This window comes from Candoia aspera, chromosome 8, assembly GCF_035149785.1.
Source record: "Candoia aspera isolate rCanAsp1 chromosome 8, rCanAsp1.hap2, whole genome shotgun sequence".
In the NCBI taxonomy this organism is placed as follows: domain Eukaryota; kingdom Metazoa; phylum Chordata; class Lepidosauria; order Squamata; family Boidae; genus Candoia; species Candoia aspera.
In genome coordinates, this window is record NC_086160.1 from 55332107 (window position 1) to 55356517 (window position 24411).

The 24411-nt window shown below is 44.7% G+C and overlaps 1 protein-coding gene across 1 annotated transcript in view; it reads left to right on the forward strand.

Annotated features, from left to right (window-relative positions):
• Nucleotides 1-4846: 4846 nt before the first annotated feature.
• Nucleotides 4847-24411, forward strand: part of PAPSS1 (3'-phosphoadenosine 5'-phosphosulfate synthase 1) — a 60049-nt gene continuing 40484 nt past the window's right edge. The window contains exons 1-5 of the mRNA XM_063309889.1: nucleotides 4847-5118; nucleotides 17542-17656; nucleotides 19223-19458; nucleotides 21028-21166; nucleotides 22534-22652. Of these exons, the coding sequence (XP_063165959.1) occupies nucleotides 5059-5118; nucleotides 17542-17656; nucleotides 19223-19458; nucleotides 21028-21166; nucleotides 22534-22652 (669 nt within the window). The 5' untranslated portion in view covers nucleotides 4847-5058. The remainder of the gene's footprint in view (nucleotides 5119-17541; nucleotides 17657-19222; nucleotides 19459-21027; nucleotides 21167-22533; nucleotides 22653-24411) is intronic.

Here is a 24411-nt window from a genome sequence, read left to right on the forward strand (position 1 = left end):
CTGGCTGCTGGAGATGATTTGCACTGTGAAATAAATAAGGCCTAAAGGATACTGTAAGGGACGAGGTGGCGCTGCGGGTTAAACCACTGAGCTGCTGGGCTTGCCGATCGGAAGGTCGGCGGTTCGAATCCGCGTGATGTGGTGAGCTCCCGTTGCTAGTCCCAGCTCCTGCCAACCTAGCAGTTCGAAAACATGCCAATGTGAGTAGATTAATAGGCACCGCTTCGGCGGGCAGGTAACGGTGTTCTGTTTAGTCATGCCGGCCACATGACCACGGAAGTGTCTACGGACAAACGCCGGCTCTTCGGCTTTGAAACGGAGATGAGCACCGCCCCCTAGAGTCGGACACGGCTGGACTTAACATCAAGGGAAACCTTTACCTACCTTAAAGGATACTGTACTGCAGGGTTTCTCAACCAGGGTTCCATGGAACCTTGGGGTTCCGCAAGAGGTCACTAGGGGTTCCCTGGTAGATCATGATTTATTTAAAAAATTATTTCAAATTCAGGCAACTTGACATTAAAGAGGGAAGTTTCATTCTTTATTTTAGTTTAAGAACATTGTTAATGCATATATACAGACCTACATCTGAAACAAATGTAATGATTTTGTAACTTCTGGCCTATATTTGAGCCTGAATGTGCAGGGTTCCCTGAGGCCTGAAAAATATTTCAAGGGTTTGTCCAGGGTCAAAAAGTTGAGAAAGGCTGCTGTACTCAGAACACTGAAGCAACTTGGCATAGAGTAGCCTTCTGCAAGTTGGAGCCCTCCAGATAGGTTGTACTATGTTGGCTGGAGAAGGGAATGGTAGTCCAACACATCCAGAATCCATGTTTGAGGAAAGCAGCATAGAGAAAGGCTTTGGAAAATCAGGGTTACTTCCTAATTCAGTTTTATGATCAAACTGAAAGCAAGAAGCTGAAGCCTCTGGTGGCCAAAATCTAGAACTACAAGAAAAATTCTGTAATTGGATGAATTCTCACATAATGCTAAATCATGTTCTACAAGACACAGTGGGTAAGATCATCCATCCTAAATCAAACCAAGCAAACCATATTATGGCTTATGAACTGTGAGCTCAGTTATTGTTGGGTGCTTTCTTTGTTTTTGGCTTTATTTGCTTGATGAAAACAGGCAGTTTCTATATGGCCATGCAAAGCATTCAAAAGAAGTGCTTCACAAAGTGTATTAGGTGAGCAAAAGGTCTTTTTTAAAGCTTTCCAGCAGCTATGCCTTCTGGAAGCCTCACACAACTATTCTTTCCATTTGTATTCTACAAGTACTATTACCAAGCCAAGTATCTTTGGTCTAGATTGCCTAACGAATTGTGGTCCTTTTAACACTTACTTTCGCTTCTATCCTTTCATGTCCAATCACCTGTTTCCCATTTCTTCACATCCATTATTTCCCCTTTTCTCTTTCCTTCCATTCTCAGGAAATTATCCCTTACTGTCCAACCCATCTCAATTTTTTTTTAAACATTGTTTCTGCTGAAAAGAAAATGTTATCTAATTTAAAATTAATTAGTTCCTGCTGGAAAGAAAACAGAACATATAAGTGTGCTTGTTTGTGTGAAAGAGGTAATGATTGATACATACAGACAGGGATTAATTATAAATGCTGTCCTTTCACTTAAACGCAATTACTTTTAATTATTATCCTATCCTTGCCCTTTTCTGGACACACACACAGCATAAATGCACACACAGTGTGCAGATTTAGTGCAGAGGTGGAAACCTCCAGACTGATTTCTGCTGGTGTTGGAAAGACTAGGTTGACAAGGTGAGGAAACAGGATATTGCACAGGATTCTTGTCTGTGGTTTTTCTTCCCTGTCCAGTCCTTATGGGGAGATGATGGATTCAGTAATGTGCTTAAAAATATAGGATTATTCCCTGATTTTACTACCTGTCTCAAATTTCAATCTTGCCCCTTCATAATTGTCTGGGAATACACATTCTCTTATTGGAGAAAATTGAGCCAAAATAGTTAAATACTTCTGCCTTCTCTTTGTTATATGTTAACATTTTGCTTTATTTATGCAGCAGATGACAAAGTGATTCATTTCTCTTCCTTTAATTTCAAACATATTTGCAAGTTATTTTTGTTCTTTTTAACCTCCTTTGCCAACCTCAGCTCATTCTAAGCCTTTTTTGCAAGATCTACAATTTGTTCTTAGAATGCATTTTTTTTATTGACAAGCAACAGACAGCAATGACATTATTGTTTTTATTTATTTCTCCTTGTTTGAACCCAGTTGTACTCTACAGTATTACCAATTTCATTCCATTTGATTTCTGAGCAAATGTGGATACTTTTAACATACAGTGCATCTCTTTCAATCTTTCTATTGTTTCTGTACTTCTTCAATTGTTGTTTTCTATTATGGGAGTCACCCAACTGAGTCCTTCTGATAACTATTAAATCATACGTTTACTTCCCTGAAGCCCTGCTAATGTATTAATATCTTCCACACTTTTAAATTTAAAAAAGCCCTATCAAAATAATTGTATTCAGCCTCTGTTAGGCTTAACAACCTGTTTTCCTTAAATACAAACAGAAAATTGGGCCAAAATACTGTAGGGCCAACAAATTTGGCCATGTCTGCATCAGTGATCCAAGGTTCTCGGGTGCCCTCCTTCACAAATACAACATATTTTGATTAAGTTATAATTTCTGGATTATACAACAGTCTATGGAACTTGAGTGCCTCAAGAATCCTCATTAATTGGAATTTGTTAATATATATTTAAGTGACTTTCTCATAATCTACGGAGACAAATGTAAACTTTAAATAAATGAGTATATTTAGCTTAGGTATGACCATTTTTACATTATCTTCAAAATACTTGAAAAATTGCTGTTCACTGTATAGAGTTATTCCTAGCTGATGTGATGGTTTGAAACATTTAGGGTTAGGAACTGTTAAAAAATTATTATGCATTTCCTTCACAAGTAATTTTAAGGGAGAACAACCCCACTGCTACAATGGTGAAAGAAACTAGTGAAACTATTAAAGAAACCCTTCATTATGCTTTTGTAAAAGGTGAATATTTCTTATTCTATATAAATATGTGAATATTTTAAAGAAATATCTAAGCCCAGTATCTCTGGGCTTAGAAAAGGTTTAGCTGAAGAGGATAGCTAATTTACTTAAAGGTGAAGTAATACCCTGAAGGTAAGTAAAGACTGTAATAAAATTACATCCTATTGACAGCTGTCCATAGGAACTACTATGGTTATCTTAGTCTGGAATATATATTGGAATATCAGAGAATACTGAAGTTGCCAAGACTTTTCAGTAACTAGTTTTCATTTTATGCTGCTGAGTAGAAACATGTTGGAATGAAAACAGCATCTTCAGGGAGTTCCAATATGACATACAAATTTGCTTTATCACACTTCCCAACAATGCGCTGGATCTGCAAGATTTGTACTAAAGAACCAACCTCCTGAAGGATTTTTTCTCCTTTGAAAACTGTTGCTATACAGGATTTAACAATGTTCTGAAGAAAGGGAAAATTTATCTAGATGATAAAAGTTTAGAACTTAATAGGAATTTCTCAATGAAATGATTATAAATGATGGATAAACACACTCAAAGAATGGCACATGAGTTATCTTCCAGAGGATTACTGTGTCCCTTCCCTCCTCTGCAAGGAGGCTGCAAGAAGGAAGAATCCTGCTAGTAAAACAGTGTATTTGCATATGCTAAGCTAAAACGTTCGGTGAGCAAGCACATTTTATCCTTCCAAGGTCCAGCTGATGCAGTTTGTAAGCAAGTCATGGCTTGGTATACTGTGTGAAGCCAACCATTTGTGGATTATTCAATAAACCATAATTAAACAAACCATGGATGAGGATGTGTGACCTCAGCCAGCATTGGGTAAGTCAGGAAGTAAGGTTTTTTAAAAAAGTGACTGCATTCCAAAAGACAACTCTTTCTCAAGCTGACTTTAAGCATGGTGGGGGTCTACGTTACAGCAATGCAAACTAAATCAGAGGTAAGCACCTTTCTGAATGAATCCAATTAACTGGGTTTCCCATGTCACACTTCACTCTAAAGTCATCACACTGGCTGGCTCACACATCACGTTGATAAACAAACTAGACCAGTGTTTCTCAACCTTGGTAACTTTAAGACGTGTGGACTTCAACTCCCCGAATTCCCCAGCTAGCATACCGGCTGGAGAATTCTGGGAGTTGAAGCCCACACATCTTAAAGCTGCCAAGATTGAGAAACACTGAACTAGACAACCATAGTTCAGTCTCGCATGATATGACTCAGAAATGACTTACAGCATTTGCAGGTCACAAGTAGGGAGCTCGTAGTTCTCTAGACGTTGCTTTACTACAACTCCAGCCATCCCAATCAGCCTTGGGAGGATCTCAGGGTCTCCATCTAGTCTCTTGGATGGAAATAAAATCTACTCCTGAAGGCTAACTTAGCATTCTACCATCGTAATTTAGAAGAGGGAAAAGATGCGATGTTGCGGCAGCCGAAAATCCCACCCGGGATTGAACATCCGCCGGCGCACCCCGACTTCGCTCTCCCCAACGCAGCTCTGCGAAAGCCATTTTCCCACGAAGCCGAGAAAAAGAGATGATCCTCTGTGAGGGCTAGAGCGGCAAACCGGAAACCTCGGCCCTCTCTCATCCCTGAATTGGAAGACGCCGCTTTCCCGTCTAGGCCGCCCCCGGGCTGCGGGGAGGGCTGGGGTGGACAAGCGGTCGGAAACGGTGGGTGCGCGCGCAGCCTCGGTCCCTGCTCGGTCCGGCGCACGCCCCTCCCCTCCCCTCCCCTCCCCTCCCCTCCCCTCCCCTCCCCTCCCCTCCGCATCTCCAAGCCTGCTCGGGAGCAACGAGGGAAGAGCCTCCAAGTGCCAAGCCGGTATCTCGCAGAATTAAAATTGTTTTCTACCACACGCCCTTTCCTTCTTTTTTTTTTAAAGTCACCGCCTCCCTTTTCTCCTTCCGTGCCACGCCGAGCCCTAGCATCCCGCGCGCCTCCTTTTCCTACCTCCCGCCGCCGCCTCCTGCTTTTCCGCGCCTGCCGCGAATGGATTTGCCCACCAGCCAGTGCAAAAAAGTCAAGCTGAGCAACAAAGTGCAGAGCTGGGTAGGTTCGAGGTGTGTGTGTATGGGAGGGGGACCTTGGTGAGTGGCAGCAGCTGAGGAAGCGGGCTGACGCTGCCGCGAGAGGTAGAGGAAACGGCGGCGTGGAAGCTCGCTGCTGCCCGAAAGCAGGGCGTTGAACGGGGGGCTGCCTTTCTGATGGGCCGGGTGGGCAGACTCGGTGGGGGAGCGGCGGCGTTTGCGTTGTGGGTGAATAATTCGGTCTGCGAAGTCTCGACTGCTTAGGAGAACGGTCGCATCCATTGACGTATCTGCCTGTTTATTTATTTAGTTTTGCTTTCAAGAAGGGGAAAAACAAAAGAGGAAGGGAATAATCTCACTTCCCCCCTATGTCCCTCGCATGTCTGTGTGACGGACGGCCCGTTTTTAGGAATGAGACGAAGGACCGCGTTTGCTCCGTTCAAAGTGGAGAGTGGCAAAAGATGCGGGGCCGAGAAATCCGAGGATATACTGAATCCTCATCCTTCAGTATTACTTTCCTTCGTTTCTGTTGCGGGAGGAAGGGTGGTTGAAATCTCGGGTATACAATGTGACCATTCATAAATCTTGGACGACTCAGACTGTGCCTCATTGTGGGCTGTTTGTTGAATGAGAGCACTGTCCGGCAGGCATGAAGAAAGGTGGGATTTCATTCATAGAGGTCTGATAGGTTAAATTTACAGGACTGGCCACACGTTAGGAAATTGGCAGACCCTGTGATTGGAAAAGGAGGCCTTTCTAGACATGAGACAGTGACACTGATGGTATATATTCTACTTTTCTCCAATTTGGTGTTCTTTGGGTGTGGTGGATCACAAATCTCATGCTGGCTTGGAGTGGCCAACATTATAGTCCAACACATCTGGGAATACTGTCTTGGGGGAACTGATATCTAGCAGCTATCTAAAAACAGATGTGTCCTAATATCAAAGAGATATCCTAATCAACTTCTATTTGGGCTGCAGAAATCCATACGACCACTAGAAAGTATCAAAATGCTGGGGAACTCTTTGCTGTTAGTGCTCATAGTGCAGCCCACATAATGCACACATAATCAAATGTGCTCACTCTCATAGCAGCTGATGGGATAGAGGATTGAGTAGCTAGCTGGTGGAAAATCCAGATGTCATATTTAGCAGAAATAACAAAGATGGAGCAAAGCATCTTAGTAGGTTGAAAATGTGTAGGGAGGTCATGTCCATACAATGCCAAGAAGCTTACTATATCTTTCCCACCTAGGAATAATCAAGTGGACAAAGTTACCCGTTTGCAAATTGACCCATAAAATTGACCAGCTGCAAATATAAAAGTGACATCTGCCTTGCCCTCACTTTAAAGGCCTTCAAGTTGGCCCTGAAAACTGCACACAGTGAATATGAAGTGTTCACTGACATCGACACCTAATCTGCTTTTATTTTATGGTTTTAAAATTTGTTGTACACCAAAATGCTTTTGCATCTTTTAAGTAAGTACAGTATATTTCTATTGCACCTGGATTTATTCATTAACTTATAACCAGACTTGTTTAAACTTGTGAAAGTTACCATTTCTGTTGAAAAATCAATACTTACTCATATTTGCATTCAAGAAAGACAGGCTTGATTTGCATTTGGATGGGAGACCACTAAGGAATTCTATGGCTGTAGAAATCCTGTAATCTGGAAAATATTTTTTAAAAAACTCTATATGAAGAACACTTATATATTGTTGCTAAAAATTATCTGCAGGGATGTGTCCATGTAACCACTAAGCACTGAACAGGACTAGAACAAATCTTTACCCATTATCAGGAGAGGCCAGATTGGTGACATCTTGATTATGGAGCTCTTTCCTTAAGAAGTTTACACTGATAACAAAGTGTTTGTTTTGTTCTGCATAGCTGAGGAACTATTTAAATACAGTGGTGCTTAAAAGTTTGTGAAACCTTTAGAATCCAATTAAACAAATGAGTCAAAAACATTATATGGTACTGGTTCATTTATTTATTGAGGAAAATGATCCAAAGCTACATAGTTGTGTGTGGCAAAAGTATGTGAACCTTTGTTTTCAGTAACTGGTGTACCCCTCTTGAGCAGCAATAACTGCAACTAAATGTTTCTGATAACTGTTCAATCCTGCACATTGGCTTAGAGGAATTTTAGGTAATTTCTCCTTACAAAAAAGCTTCAACTCAGGGATGCTGGTGGGCTTCCTCACTTGAACTGCATGCTTCAGGTCCTTCCACAACATTTCTGTAGTATTAAGATCAGAACTTTGACTTGGCCATTCCAAAACATTACCTTTCTTCTGCTTTAACCATTCTTTGGGCATGTGACTTACATGTTTTGGGTCGTTGTCTTGCTGCATGACCAACTTTCTCTTGAACTTCAGTTCACAGACAGATATCCTGACATTTTTCTGTAGAGTTGCTGGTACAATTCAGAATTCATCGTTCCATCAATGATGGCAAGCTGTCCTGGTCCAGATGCAGCAAAAAGCAGGCCCAAACCATGATACTACCACCACCACATTTCACAGATGGGATAAGGTTCTTGTGCTGGAATGACGTGTTTGTCTTTCCCCAAACGTAACACTTTCATTCAAGCCAAAAAGTTCTTTTTTGGTCTTGTCTGTCCACAGAATATTCTTCCAATAGCCTTCTGGCTTACCTGTTTGGTCTTTCGCAAACCTAGGGGCAGCAATGTTCTTTTTAGAGAATTGTGGCTTTCTCCTTGCAACCCTGCCATGCATACCATTGTTGTTCAGTGTTCTTCTTGTGGTGGTCTCATGAACACTGACATTTGCCAATGCAAGAGAGGCCTTTTATTCCTTAGATGTTACCCTGGGATTGAGACCTCCCAGAGTATTACATACCTTGCACTTGGTGTGATCTTGGTTGGTCGACCACTCCTAAGGAAGGTATTGAATTGCCTCCATTTGTACATGATTTGCCTGACAGTGGACTGGTGGAGTCCAAACTCTTTGGAAGTTGTTTTGTAATCTTTTCCAGTCTGGTGAGTATCAACAGCTGTTTTCTGGAGGCCCTCAGAAATCTCTTTTGTTTGAGCCATGACACATTTCCACATCCCTGGGTTGTAAAGATCAGGCTTTGATAGTGAATACCCATAATTCTGTTCTTTAAATAAGGCAGGACCTCCCACACTCACACCTCATTATCATCCCATTGATTGAAACACCTGACTCTAATTTCCCCTTCAAATGAACTGATAATCCTAGAGGTTCACATAGTTTTTCCACGCACAAATATGTAGCTTTGGATAATTTTCCTCAATAAATAAATGAACCAGTATAATTGTTTTATGCATTTGTTTAATTGGCTTCTCTTTGTCACGTTTTAGGACTTGCATGGAGAACAGATCACTTTTAGGTCATATTATGAAGAAATACTAAAAATTCAAAAGGGTTCATAATCTTTTAAGCACCACTGTATACTGGCTCCATTATCTGTTTTTAACAGAATTTTCTTACTTTTTTTTGTCTGTCTGTATATATCATGACTTAAAGTTTTTACACTGCTTTTACACTGTCTTGGGGATTTAAAGGGGTAACTTTAAGAGCATTTTATAATTATTCATCTAAGCTAGTTTACAGGAAAATGGTAAGTGCAGAAAAGTGCATTGTGTATAAAACTAAAGTAACACTTGTAAATGAAATTCTTAACTGATGATTAAAAATACTTTAATCAACTAAAAATCTACCCCCAAATAGATCAAGTAGGGAAACTAGAAGTCTTTTTATTATCTGGAGATACAGAGAGTGCACCTGTGCACTAGCATATACTTATTTAAAATAAATCAGGTTTCTCGATCCAGAATTATTTTAACCTATACCTAAGCATGATTGATAGGCAAAGATTTATTTTAATTGTTTGTTAGCCTTAGTTTTATTTTAGATTATTGCTTTTCATGTTGTACAAGATAGCCAACAATGAGCATCTATGACATTGTTTTCCAGCAGAAGCTGCATATAAATGTGACACAATATGGAAATAGAATCTCTTTGAAGCTATTGAAATGCAGGTTGCTTCCCTCTTATCAGTTACTGAAGAGTTTTAACCAACTTCATTTTTCAATATTACTGGTGTCTTCATAGCAGCAGTATTGAGGTTGTAAACTTACACTTGCGTATCTTATGGAACACAGTGCTGAACAAAGCCAAATTCTTTGACAGCTTGTGTCCTTTTGGCTAGATTCTGAATGAACACAAAGAGGTGTATAGAATCAAATGACTTTTGAGGAAAATCCATTTTCAGGAGAGCTGGTTAGTAGTTGATTGCTTGTTCTTGCTGCTGGGCATGCCATATAGATACTGTCATGCGCTGCCTGCCTCTGAATAATGCTCAGACACTGGTTCGATGGATCAGGCTCTGGTTTATTCACAGCGCAGTTACAGCGTCGGAAGAAAAAAGCTGAGAGTGACAGGAGCGCGCCGGTGCGGGGTTTAAATACCCCGCGCCGGTCAGCGCCCCCTCACTCGCGGTCACGTCACCCCCCTTTGTCCAATACGTTGCCCTGCCGGTGGGTGAGGGGTTGTGAGGCCCCGCTGGCGTTCCGGGATCGCCCATCATCGGGTTTTCTATTCATCCGGTGATTGCTGTCAGCTGGGCGATCCCCGTTGTATTGGCGCTGATGGCTCGGGTGTGCTCCGTGATCCGTTTAGTTATTGTTTGTTGGCCGTTAGTCGTTGTGAGTTGATGGCTACTTATCTTGAGCCCCTTCTCCTGTTTCCTTGCTATTGTCATGTGTGCCATTGCGCTGATGACTTCAGCTCAACGGCACTCATGACATACTGCCCCCTGTCCGAATAGTGCTCCCCCCCGGTTTTCTGGTTTTTTTTTTTTTTTTTTTTTTTTTTCCGGTGGAGCTGTCAAAACGGCACTTTTTTTTTTTTTTTTCAAAATTCCCGCCGGAGTAGTTGTCGCCCCTCCCTTTGCTCCTCCCTCTACCACGTGCCTTCCCAGGGTGTGTCCATGGTGCGCATGCCCGGGTCACGTCCTGGCGTGCGCATGCTCCAGCCACACCCTGTTTGTTTGGCTCAGTTCGGCGAGGAGAGAGGCGTGGCTGGTCGGGTGCTTATCAGCTCCAGGTAGGGCCCTTCTTTTTTTTATTTAAAGTGCGTCGCCTTTGTTATATCTCCTGGGCGTTGCCCCCAGGTTGCCCTGTTGACTTGCTTGCCACTCCCCCGCGGCCGGGGGGCGGGGGGAGGGTGCTGGCGAACGCTTGTCACCACCTCGTGGGCCCGGGGCGGGGGGAGTGAGTCCCGGGGGGGGGGAGGTCCACCCAAGTCGCGGGCTTGGGGGGGCCCTTTCCCTTGGGGCACGGGAGGCGGGGGGGCCTGCGGGGGGGGTTTTGCAGGGGACGGCTTGCTGACCTTGGTTGTGGCTTGTCGGGGTATGCCCGGTGAAATGCTCTGGTTAGGTCAGGCGCGTTAACGTTGTGCGCCGCCACCCATTCCGGGTGGGGGAAGTGTTTCCACCTGACCAGATAGTGTAGAGTTCCTCGTTGCTTGCGGGAGTCGAGTATGTCCCTTATCTCGAAGTGGTGTTGCCCGTCGATCATCACCGGTGAGGGCTGTGGCGTGCTTGGGTGCCATCGAGAGGTGGTTGCCGGTTTCAGGAGGCTGGTGTGGAACACCGAGTGGAGTCTCCGTAGGTTGTGTGGCAGGTCCAAGCGTATTGCTACCGGGTTCACTATTTGGGTGACTCGGAACGGCCCGATGTACTTAGGCCCCAGTTTTTTCGAGGGTTGGGTTGACTTTAGGAACTTGGTGGATAGGTAGGCCATATCCCCCGCTTGGAACGTCGGTTGTTGGCGCTGGTGCTTGTCGGCCTGCTCTTTGTAGGCTGCCTGTGCATCCTTCAGCGCCGCCGTGATTATTGGCCATGATTCCGCGATCTTCCGTCCCCAGTCGCTAGCGTCCACCTGGGGTTCCGGGGGTTGAGGTAGCTCCGGTATGGGGACGAAGTCGCGCCCCGAGACTACTTTGAACGGAGTTTTCCCCGTGCTCGTGTGGACGGCGTTGTTGTATGCGACTTCGGCGAACGGGAGCAGTTCAGCCCAGTCGTCTTGGTGATAGTTAGTATATGAGCGTATGAATTGCTCTAAGGTGGCATTAAGAACCTCTGTGGCTCCGTCCGTCTGGGGGTGCCAGGCCGTAGATAGGGCCTGTTGGGTCCCCGTCAGCTTTAGGAAGGCCCGCCAGAATTTGGAGGTGAACTGTGTGCCCCTGTCGGTCACCACACGTGCGGGACATCCGTGTAGCCTGTACACGTGGATGAGGAAGAGTTTGGCTAGCTGTTGTGCGGATGGGACCGACGTGCAGGGGATGAAGTGGGCCTGCTTTGAGAAGTAGTCCTTCACCACCCAAATGGCCGTTTTCTTCTGGCTGGGTGGGAGGTCCACTATAAAATCCATAGAGATTTCCTCCCATGGGCGGGAGGGTTCTGCCACCCGTTGTAATAGCCCCGCGGGTTTGCCTGGTGCCCGTTTGGCCCTAGCGCACGTTGGGCAGGACGCTACGTATGCTTTTACGTCTCGCCTGAGCGCGGGCCACCAGAATTGACGCCGTGTTAGGTGTAGGGTCTTGAGGAACCCAAAGTGTCCCGCTTGTTTGGCGTCGTGTGACCTATGCAAGATCGCCTGGCGTTGCGAGTCCGGGACGTAGATTCTGCCTTCCCCCCATGCTAGGTCCTGTGCCATCGTTACCTTGTCGGGGTTTGCCAGGAACCAGGGGTCGGTTTTGAGGGCGGCGGCGAGGTCCGTGCGCATTCCCCCTGGTAGTTGCGGTTGGCTTCTTCCGGTCGCCGGTTGTCCCGCCGTCGGCTGCGCCGTAGAGTCGAGCTGCCTCCGAGCGCCGCTTCGGGTGGTCACGGCCATCCCCAGTTGCGAGGCGGATAGGACCGTCCCAATGGTGTCTGGGGCGGGCTCTTCGTCTTGGGGCAGTCGGGAGAGGGCGTCGGCCAGGAAGTTCTTTTTGCCCGGCATGAACTTCAGCTGGAAATTAAAGCGGCTGAAGAATTGGGCCCATCGGACCTGTTTTGGGCTAAGGCGTCTGGGCGTTCGTAGGGCCTCGAGGTTCCGGTGGTCGGTCCAGACCTCGAATGGTTGGGTGGCTCCCTCGAGTAGGTGTCGCCATGTCTCTAGCGCTGATTTTACCGCGAAGGCTTCTTTCTCCCAGACGTGCCATCGCCTTTCTGTCTCGGAGAACTTCCTTGACAGGTAGGCGCATGGTTTCAGGAGTCCCGTGGGGTCTTTCTGTAGCAGGATGGCCCCCAGGGAGAAGTCTGAGGCGTCGGCTTGGACCACGAACGGCCGTTCTGGGTCCGGGTGCGCGAGGATTGGCTCCGTAGTGAACAGCGCTTTCAGCTTGTTGAATGCGGTCTGGCACGCGGGAGTCCAATTCAGCACTGTGCCCGGGTTCTTGGCGCGTCGGGTGTCCCCCACCCCTTTGGTTTTGAGGAGGTCCGTTAGGGGGAGGGCTATCTCTGCGAACCCCCGGGCAAATGACCTGTAAAAATTCGCGAATCCGAGGAAGCTCTGTAGTTGGCGTCTGTTGCGGGGGCGCTCCCAGTTTAGCACCGCCTCGACTTTTGCGGGGTCCATTTCTATGCCGTCCCCGGAGATTCGGTACCCCAGGTAGTCTAGGCACGCTTTGTGAAACTCGCACTTTGTAGGCTTGGCATAGAGCTGCGCCCTTCTGAGCTTGTCGAGGACTTGCCTGACTAGGGTCACATGTTCCTCGTGCGTTTTTGTGTAAATAAGGACGTCGTTGATGTAGACCAGGACCCCTTTGAACAGATGTTCATGCAGTACCTCATTGATGAGCTGCATGAACACCCCAGGGGCCCCCGCGAGTCCGAAGGGCAGCACTTTGTACTGGAAGGCGCCTAGGGGGCAGTTGAACGCAGTCTTCCATTCGTCCCCCTCCCTGATTCGGATGCGATAGTACGCCTCGCGAAGGTCCAGTTTGGAAAAGACTTTGCCCGTGGACAGGTGGGCGAGCATGTCCTTCACCAGGGGTAAGGGGTATTTGTTGGACAGGGAAGCCGCGTTTAGGCCCCGGTAGTCGGTGCAGAGCCGTAGGGTGCCGTCTTTCTTCTCCCGGAATAAGACGGGGGCTCCGACCGGTGAGCATGCTATGAATCCCCTGTCTAGGTTTTTATCGATGAACTCCCGGAGGGTTGCCATCTCCTTCGGGGTCATCGAGTAGATCTTTGGTCTAGGTAAGGGGACGTCGGGCAGTAGGTCGATCCGGCAATCCGTCTTGCGGTGGGGGGGTAGTTGGTCAGCTTCTGCCTCTCCGAAGACCTCGGAGAAGTCGGCGTATTGTTCCGGTAGGTCTGCTGTGGTAGCGGCGTTGTCTTGTGTAGTCGCCTCCGCTCGTCCTACAGTGGGGTTGGTTCTGCCCGCTGGAACTGGTGCTCGATACTCGCCGTCGCCAAATGTGAAGGTGCGGGTCTCCCAGTTGATGCGCGGGTTGTTTGTCGCGAGCCATGGCATCCCCAGGACTGCAATGGGCCGTCCGATGTGAGTGACGACGAACGATGTGCGTTCGGTGTGAGTGCCCATTTGCAGGGTGACCGGCTCGGTTTGCAGCGTGGCTGGTTTCCCTCCCGCTGTGGAGCCGTCCAGCTGGTGGAATGCCAGCGGCGTGGGGAGGGGGAAGCAGCGGAGGTCGAGTTTGGCGACTAGGTCGGGGTGGATGAGGTTTTTTGAGCACCCCGAGTCCACTAGTGCCGCGGCCGTGGTGGCTCCGTTGCCGGCAGAGAGTTTGATTGCCGCCATTATTACGGGGCTTTCGTCGTTCCGTCGAGGTGGTCCGCGCTGCTGTCCCACCGCCTGCCTCGCAACGCGTTTCAGGGCAGGCGGGGAGCTTTTCCCGCCGGCTGGTCGGGGTCTACGTTATCCTCTTCCCCCCAGTAGGCGTCCCAGCCTTCCTCTGGTGTCGCTGTGGCCACGGTCATTCGGCAGTGAGGGGGCGGCCCCAGGTTGGGTGGTTTGGGGCTAATTTTCGGGGTGGGTTTAGGCGCACTGGTCGGCGGTCGGTTGGCGAAGCAATCCACCGTCTTGTGCCCTAATTTGCCACACTTCCCGCAGGGCTCCCGATTGAATTTCTTTTTTGGGTATATGGGGCCGGCCATCCCCACGTGTGGTGCGGGTACCTTTTTTCCGGCATAGTTTGTGTCTTCCGTGGTTATCATGAGGAAGGTGCGGTGCGCGTGTTCGGCTTTCCCCGCGAGGTGGATCCACCCGTGTAGCGTTTCTGGGTCGTCGCAGTAGAGGGCCCATTGGAGAACGTCGCGATTGAGCCCCCTTTTGAACATTTCCAGCAGGGTGGTCTCGGACCAGTCGCTGACCTTCCCCGCGAGGGCTTTGAACTCCAGGGCGTAGTCAGGGACCGTGCGTGTGCCCTGTTTAAGTCTTTGGAGTGCGCTTTTCGCCCTTACTTTGGCTAGGGGGTCTTCGAAGTAGTTTTTCATCTCATTGATGAAGGCAGGGAAGGTGGCGAGGGCGGGGGAGCTGGACTCGTACAGTTGGATGTACCAGTCCGCCGCCCTGTCTTGTAGTTTGATCGCCACGGCGGCGATCTTGTCGGCTTCGGAGTCGTAGGAGTGTCCGTGCCTCCCCATGAACTCCCTGGCGTTCGTTACGAAGAACGAGAGTTTCGTGGGGTTCCCATCGAAGAAGATGGGGAAGTCCTTTGGGGCCCGGGCGTTTTGCGCGGCCCTGCCTCTCGCTTCCTGGTCTGTGGTGTCGTCCGCCTGTGCCGTCTGCTGACCCTCCGCTGGCCCGTGGGGGTTCGGTGCTTCGCTCGGGGTGTGGGCCTGTGCGGGGACGTCGTTAGGTGGCGCGGGGGGCATAAGCGACTGGAGCATGGTCCGGAGTTCCGTCAGTTGGGCCCGCATGGCCGCGAGTTCAGCTCGTGCCTCCTCGTCCACAGCCCGCGCCGCCGCTGGGGCCGGTTCCGTTGGTGCGTCAGTGGGGGTGGGTTGCCGGCGGGGTTCATCCTCCCTCTGCCGCTGGTCCGCTTCCTCCGCCGTCTGCTGGGTGTCTCCATCGTCCTCCTCCGTGTTGACCGCCGTTGGGCTGTCGCTCCACGCCCGTTGCTGGGGTGCGATGTGGGGCGCGGGGTCCTCCGCTGGTTTCGGAAGGCATGCTGCTCCCTCCCGCGGTCGGGTTGCCTCCGTCGCCATCTCCCCTTGGGGTTGGAGCTGAGGCTCGGGTCGGGTGGGGTGGGCGTCCATGGCTCCGGGAGTCCGCGGTGCCTCCGGCCTTGGTCGGTCCTCCTCTGTCTCTTGCCGCGCGGCTCGCCCTCCTTGCCCGCGTCGCTCCGGCTTCATCTTGCTGGTCTTCTCGCCGTCTATTCCTCCCGCGGCTCGTTGTCGTCCGGTGGGGCTCGGCGAGGCTGAGTTTATGACTCTCAGCTTTATGTCATGCGCTGCCTGCCTCTGAATAATGCTCAGACACTGGTTCGATGGATCAGGCTCTGGTTTATTCACAGCGCAGTTACAGCGTCGGAAGAAAAAAGCTGAGAGTGACAGGAGCGCGCCGGTGCGGGGTTTAAATACCCCGCGCCGGTCATCGCCCCCTCACTCGCGGTCACGTCACCCCCCTTTGTCCAATACGTTGCCCTGCCGGTGGGTGAGGGGTTGTGAGGCCCCGCTGGCGTTCCGGGATCGCCCATCATCGGGTTTTCTATTCATCCGGTGATTGCTGTCAGCTGGGCGATCCCCGTTGTATTGGCGCTGATGGCTCGGGTGTGCTCCGTGATCCGTTTAGTTATTGTTTGTTGGCCGTTAGTCGTTGTGAGTTGATGGCTACTTATCTTGAGCCCCTTCTCCTGTTTCCTTGCTATTGTCATGTGTGCCATTGCGCTGATGATTTCAGCTCAACGGCACTCATGACAGATACTTTCTAAAGGTGGAAATGGGCATCGCTAACAGCATTCTGGATTCTCTCCGTTTTCTGTATGAATAAGCTTCTTTGTCTTGAGTTTTATTTCCTTGATTTCTGATCAGGAGGGTTGTTTTGGTTTAGAAACACAAAGTCTGTAGAACCGCTGTTCCATATGCTGTAGATACGTCACTTTAATAAGTTCTTACATCTATTGATTTCAGGGAATCAGTTTTTAAACTTGATAATTCTGATGCTGCTGTTTGTGGATATGGTTGGAGAGTCTGTATATTAAAACCTCAAGGCACCTGAAACCAAAACTCTATTTCCTTAATTTGTATGTTTGTCTTTTTCTTCTTACATACGATATAGAACAGTGTTAATTGAGTTCCTCCCACCAACATTGCAACCTGCTTCTTATGAACATGTTCAGGAGTGCAGATGCAAAATTGTCTAGATATCTATGTTTTACAGATAACTTTTGGTTTAATCTTTTGAGTAACAAACTAGGTCTGGGAAGGCAAAGGTTCAGTTCTTAATTCAGTCAGGAAGCTCTTTGGGTTGTCTTGGACCAGTCATAAATCACAGATTTTAGTTGGGTTATTTCAGGGACTGTCTCTCTCTGATTATGTCTACCTGTCTTATTAGGTCTGGCAGAAGAGCCACGCTCTGGGTCCTATCCATTAGGGAATGCCATCTGGCTGGACCCAGGAAGAGAGCCTTTTCTGTAGTGGCGCCTGCCCTTTGGAACATCATTCCCCCAGAGATTAGATTGGCCCCAACCCTGTCAGCCTTTTGCAAGCCTTAAAAACATAGTTTTCTTACTGGGTTTAGGGATCCAGAGGTGTGGCAAAGTCCATTCAATGGTTGTGCTGATTTGTGTTTGTGCTTTTGTTTTTTACTTCGGCTGTGGATTCCATGGGTTTTGTTGCTTTTACTTTTAGTTGCCCAGAGTCATGAATTTGAGATGGGCAGCTATGTCAATCAAAATAATAAAGCAAGCAAGCAAGCAAGCAAGCATATTTATCTGCACCTAAAGACAAATAAAACAAAGCAAAAGGTCAACTGATTATCACAACTAAAGGTTACTCTTATACTCACTGTTAGAAAAATACCAGAAAGATCTACTTTTATAGCTCTGACTTCACTCACACATTTTAGCCGAGTGTATGGATCTGGCTGTGATAACTTAGTCAGCAAACCATAATTAAAATTCTGGTTAAAGCATGATGTATGAACCTCAGTTCTTGTGGCTTGTGAGCTTTGGCTTGTGGCTTTGTGGGTTTCATGAACCCACCAAACTGTACCGTATTAAGCACTAAGATTTGTGAGGCTATGCATCGTATGATAACTATTTGTTATGTAAAGAACTAGAGCTGGGGCTTTTTCATTTCCCAGCTAAAACCTTTCTGGTTTCTGATAATAGGGTTCACATAATTATTCTTGTTTATGCCTGTTTGCTTTCCTACTTTACAAACACTAATGGATGCTTAAGAAACAGTAACATTTTACCCTATAATCTTATTTTATTTCAGGGGATGCAGAGAGCTACCAATGTCACCTATCAAGCCCACCATGTCAGCAGAAATAAGAGGGGTCAGGTGGTGGGGACCAGAAGTGGATTTCGGGGATGCACAGTATGGCTAACAGGTACAAAATGCTGCCTAACACATATGTTTAATTTAGCTTTTTTCCATGTTTTCTTCAACATCAGTAGCAGGAAGTACAAGTTAATAATTTAATGAGTATAAGTGTCAGCCACATAAAATGTCAAATCAGCTTCCTCAATCTGATGCTCTTTTTCTATCTTGCTATTTATATAATACAGGTAGTCCTCAACTTACGACCACAATTGGGACCGGAGCCTCCCATCGCTAAGTGATGTGATTAAGTATGTTGCACCCAATTTACAACCTTTTTTGCTGCAGCTGTTAAGTGCATCCAGCTTCCCCCATTGACTTTGCTTGTCGGAAGCCCCTTGGGAAGGTCGCAAATGGTGATCACATGACCCTGGGACACTGTAACTGTCGTAAATACATAGTGGTTGCCAAGTGCCCGAATTTTGATCATGTGACCGTGAAGACGCTGCAACAATCATAAGTGTGAGAACCGGTCATAAGTCACGTTTTTCAGCACTGTTATAACTTCGAATAGCTGTTAAACAAATGGTCATAAGCCAAGGACTACCTGTACTAATATATTTTTCAGAAGCAATTAATTTGTCCTTCTTTATTCCCTACTAGGCAATTGGTATGACCTTACTGGAAAGAGGAAAAAAGTATATTACGGCTATTTAAGACATAATGGGCTATATCCAAGGTTTTTTTTAAATCATTCATATCTTTCCCTCTGCATTATTCCCAAGAGATTCTCAAACCTCAGAATCAGATATTCAGGGAGAGCAAGGGAGAGCATATTCCTCACTTTTTATATGAATAAAGAGGAAACATTGGAAAATATACAGAAGGAAATTTAGGGTCCCTATATGAACAGTCCTTTGTCTTAGGAAAAAAATATTGTGCAATTATCATACTTCCTTCATCTCACTGTATCCGCACACGCATGGGAAAGATCAGTTTCCTCACTTAACTGACAAATGAAAATGCTGGGTAAGAAATCTGAGACTAATATTCTTGATCTTATTTCAAACAAATAGAATTGCAGTGGTAAATGTTAGCCCGTGGTGAGTGAGCATAAATATTCACCTTCTTTATCTAGACTGAAAGTTACATTTTAAAAAGAGTCTTCTGATTAAGAATGGATCAGAATGTTAAATTTTACATGACTTTATTTAAAGGAAACAATAGAAACTTGGACCAAGGTTGCAGTCCTAAGAGCCCTTTTAATTTGTTGCTTATAATTGAAGATACAAGATATATAAACAATAAATACTTTGCATAATGTCTTTTATGTACCATGCAAATTTTATGCTACTTTAGATCATTGACAGTGGCTGATTTTGGCATAAATATAATAAAGATCATGTTTCTACCATGCTAATATGGTAGGCTGAGCAAGTTTTCATGAGGCTTAAATGCCAGTCCTTCTACTGTTTTGAACACTGGAACAAATTCTTGACTTGCAAAAATAGTTGTCTGCATTGGGGAAACATATTAAACATCATAGCTTAATGCCAACTAAACATAGCTTAGTTTAAACATCCTGTTAAGCTATGATATGATTTATTTCTTCTTTGCTTGTTTGAAAATTATATAGGGCTATCTGGAGCTGGAAAGACTACTGTTAGTATGGCACTTGAAGAATATCTAGTATGCCACGGCATTCCATGCTATACCTTAGATGGTGACAACATCAGACAAGGCCTCAATAAGAATCTAGGTTTTTCACCAGAAGACAGAGAAGAAAATGTACGTCGGATTGCTGAGGTTGCTAAATTATTTGCAGATGCTGGCTTGGTGTGCATTACTAGTTTTATTTCTCCTTATGCACAGGTGAGCATATTTTTCTAATTTTATAGTATATTTTGCATTTTACTGTTGACAGTTTCCAAAATATGGTCAAACAATTCATTTTTGAAAATGGGTAATAGAATCAAGTTAAGTTTTGTATGGGATTCAAAGAGCCCCTTGCACAGTTCAGAATGGATAGGTTTTCACCACAGTATTACTTGCCAGACTGAAGGCTCTCCCAATATAGAGGAGGGATATTTTGTGCGGATGTGATCTCATCATCATTATCAACATCATTGTCATCATCATCTTCCTCCTCCTAGGAAGGAAACAAAAAGACTACAGCACATCCCCTTCAGCAGCCCACATTCAGATAAGCAGGGATCAGCACCAGACAAACAACCAGGCAGAAACCAATACTCTAATCAAGGAACCACCAAAGAAGAAACCACACCCCCATCAAAACTGGCAGGGCAAGCTACTGAGTATAAACAGGGAGCAAACCCCACAGTTACTTATACTGATGATGTTACCTAGTTGGGTAATGAAATGTCTGCAGGCAAACAGCCAAGCTCAGGGAGCACCATGGACTCTACAGTTCAACCCCGAGCTGCAGATATTCTCTTCTATTGGAATACTAATAGTTGTTGTTGTTGTTATTTATAGACCACCTAGATCAGAGTTCTAAGCTGTAAGATTCTCTAGAATTTTTGGCCGCTCTCAAATTCAGATGTGAATATATACAGTTTGACTCTTGCAAACTACAAATATCCTTCGGTGAAAAATAAATCAGTAATGTTGCAAACTCACAGTTGAGGAAGCTTTCAATGGCACTTTTCCTTCCCAAGTGGCTGAAGTGAATGAAAACTTAATGACAATAAACTTAAATGGATATTAGTGATTCTGATCATAGGAATGACGAAGTGTTTCTTTTACTAATGATTTGTATTTAGAACATAATGTTCAAATGTAATAAAATATTATGTTACCCATTTAGTCTTTTTTTCTGTAGGGTAGAGTGGCCTATAAGTTTGATTTCAGATAACTGTTACATGATGTGGTGGTTCAGGCCAGGATGATCTGATTTGCCATAATACTAAGCCAAATCAATCATTCTCTCCTACAAATGGGCAAGCCACAATATGGCTTAGAGCTATTTATGAACTTGACCATTGAAGGCAAAGGCTGGGATTAAACATTCTGTTAAGCTATGATATGATTTATTTCTTCTTGCACTGAGCAACGTGTTGGACTTGATAAGCTCTGATTCACTGGTTCCATGGTTTCAGTTTAAGGTGATAAATGAATCACACATTGCAGTTTGTAAACCATGGTTTATGCCTTACAGTTCTGTGTGACCCAAGCAACTATGGTTTGCTCAAATACCTACAATTTAAAAAATGGGAACCCAGGCAGAATTTTTGCAAATCAAGATTGGTGGGCTGAACTAATTTAAATGCAATCAGGTTTAATTACTGAACTAAACTTACAAGGGAAGATGGTTGTGTTAACCTTTTCTTATATTTGCACATGTGTAATGGAGCCTTAGCTAGATATGCTACATAATAGAAAGTTTTTGTATCTATCATTTATTTTCTTTGCTGTTCTTAGGACCGCAACAATGCAAGACAAATTCATGAAGTAGCAAGTCTTCCTTTCTTTGAAGTATTTGTGGATGCTCCATTGTATGTTTGTGAACAGAGAGATGTGAAAGGCCTCTATAAAAAAGCTCGTGCTGGTGAAATTAAAGGTAGGGCTCAGGGTCAACATTTCACCATTTTTTCTAGAACACTTATATGTGTTTTTCTTTTCTGTTTTATATTCTATGATACAGAGCTGAGAGACTTGTTCAGTTCCTGCTTCATGCTGTAATGTGGTTTGTTTACTTTTGGTTTAAAATAATGCTTAAACCCAGTCATTGTGATTTGTAGACCAAAGTTTCCAGCTTAACCAATCTGCTATGCCTTGTACAACAAAGCATGCCTAAGGCAACCCCAGTCTAATATAATGTTAGCCACTACTAGTTTTATTTAGATGCTATGTTAAGTCACAGTTCTTAAGGCTACAAGAAAGTTTGTATCATTTGTCCCTCTGGTTTAGAAGCTTTTTTGTTGTTGTTAAAGATTTCTTTTGATCTCTCTGCAGATGGAGAGATGCTCTCTAGTTGCTTTTTTGTTAAGTTAGATCTCCAGAGAGATATTATTTCACTCTAGTCACTGGAGTAATGAATCACACTGGATTATAATGGGATGTATTTCTGTAGGTGATACTAATGGTCATTAAATGTTTATATAAATCGTAATTCTTTACAGTTATCTGACATTGCAAACCAAATATATTAGCTGAGCCAGAATACCGTGGCACTGCTAAACTAAATTGAAAAAGGAACAGTGGTTTAGCCATTGCAGAATAAGTAAATATATTTAAAAGTTTTAATTATCTCTTTCCTCAACCACTAAAGAATAACATTTACGTGCTTAAACAGTTTTTTTTTTAATCTTTGCTAATATCACTAAACCTTTGAATTTGTCTGGGTTCTTTTCTTTTGACCTTCAAACTTGTGCACTTAATAAATATTCAAGTATGTTAATTTGCTAGGATGAACAAGGATTAAATACCTAAATTTGTACTGTAGGAAACACTTTGACCCAGCTTTGCACAGAACTGGTAAAAACAAAAATTAGTTTGTAATGTCTAGCTACCAACTGTATTATATTCTAAACATCGTTCCCACTCACCCACCCCTCTTTTTCATAACTCTGCAAATTCCACAACCAAATGTCTATATATTATAAGATATACAAGAATTGTATATCTTATACATGTATATCTTATAGTATATTATATTATATTATAAGATAATAAGAATTGGATTTCAGGGGAACTAAAATGCTTTTCAGTTTTGGTTCAGTTACTGTTCATGGAAGAACTGGTAAAGACCAGGAATGCTGATGCATTTGCCAAAGCAATCAAACTGTATGCTAATTTTATAGTCTGTTGTTCACTTTCTTATTATTTTTAACTAAAATATGTTTGTGAGGCCCCCCCATGCAGGCCACCAGCAGAAAAGTAAAAGTCCTACCTGAAGAACTGTATTAAGCTTTGTTTTTCATACAGGTTTTACTGGCATTGACTCTGAGTATGAGAAACCTGAAGCTCCTGAGTTGGTGCTCAAAACAGATTCCTGTGATGTCAATGACTGCATTCAACAAGTTGTGGAACTTCTGCAAGAAAGGGTATGAAGGCTCTAAATATTGAATTCTAAACTTCCCCTGCGCTCGTCCTGTTATTGTTTCCCCTTCAGTCCTTGCCCGTCTGTGTGTTGGGGTATGTCTGCAGGGGGGAAGCCTCCCAAACACATTTAGGATATTTCTCTGAGCTGAAACCCAATATTGAGTTTCTCAGCCTGAGCAACTTTAAGACGTGTAGACTTCAACTCCTAGAATTCCCCATCCAGCCATTTTGGGAGTTGAAGTCCACACATCTTAAAGTTGCTCGAGTTGAGAAATACTATTCTGGAATGTAGGAACAACTTTTGTCCATTTGATTTTTCCCCCCTATTTTCCCCTTGACTTGGAGAAGAGAACCACTAAGAAGAACTAATGTATAGATCCAATATAGTATTTTTCTAAGCTTAAACTTTAAGCAGAATTCATTGTTAGGAGGCTGAACTCACACTAGGAAGAGTGAATAATATAATATGTGAATGAAGTGTGAATGGTTGGTTTTATTGTTACTGCACTGATTTGGCATCTTTGAAGTGGGATACAATAAAACAGGAGTATGAGGCATAAATGTCACTATTAACTATCTATTATACTGCAGAAACTTCACAAGAGGAAAAGTTACTGTGTTCCAAAAGGCAACTTGTCATAACAAGAGCCATGAGAGTTGCAGATGTGTTAGAATGGTTCCTGGTCAGGAAATGTAGGATTAGAAAGTGACCTCAGAAAACTCTTACCACCATTCTCCCTTGGAGGAGAATCTCTTTATGTGAATTTGTGAAATGGAAATGCCTGCTTGCTTTTTTTTTTTTTTTGTAATGCTATAAATAAATGAAGACTGAAGGTTAATAACTTGACTTAAGTGCTAGCTAGATTAGCATGCATTTATATAACATAGTGGGAATTCTTGTCTTATTCTTATCAGACAGCTTATGGAAGTTTGGAAGTGCTGAAGCTGCTACCTAAATGCATAAGATAAATGTATGAGGTTGATGTTGCCAAGGCTTCCATTGGGTAGCAAATAAGGGTGAACTGTAAGCCACAAAACTCTGTTACCAAGAGAAATGTGAGGGCCAAAGCTGGCAATGTGGCAGGCAAGGAGGCTGGACATGGTCAAAATAGTATTATTGCTGTGGTCTAGATATAACCCTGACAAAGGAAATAAGAGATTAGTATTACTATTGTGTAATCTCTTTTACTATATGACTTATATAAAAAATGAAACCTTTTATTTTTTTCCAACCCAACAAGAAGTTGGAAAAAACTCTCCTTTCCATCAACATAACTCTCAGAATACTGAACAAAACAGGACCAAATTTGGTGTGGTGGTGGGGAGGAAGCTGGAAAAGAAAGATTGATACAAGTTCAAAAATGGACTGGATCAGCCCAAAGTACACAGGTAAACATGCTCTCAAAGTCTTCCATGGGAGAAGCAGTTGAGTAGTAGCTCAGAACCTATTCTAAGCCCCCTCCCTCCTCTCTCTAGGTCATAGGACCCAGAGTGTAGCAAATGCAGCTTGCCTTATGCTTCCCAGTGCTCTTATACACAAAAAAGTATGGCCACTGATGGATAAAAGAATTCCTGAAATCTTGCTCTGTGTGCTTTTTCTACCTTGTGTAACCATTTAATTCACATAAATCTGCTACTTTGCCTAGTACTGTTGGTCAGTAATCCATTTTTTGTACTGTATTCCTTAGAACCTATAAGTTATTACTGTGTCTTGTATCTGTTGATGTCATGATTCTCTGAAGTTGACATCTGATCATCCTA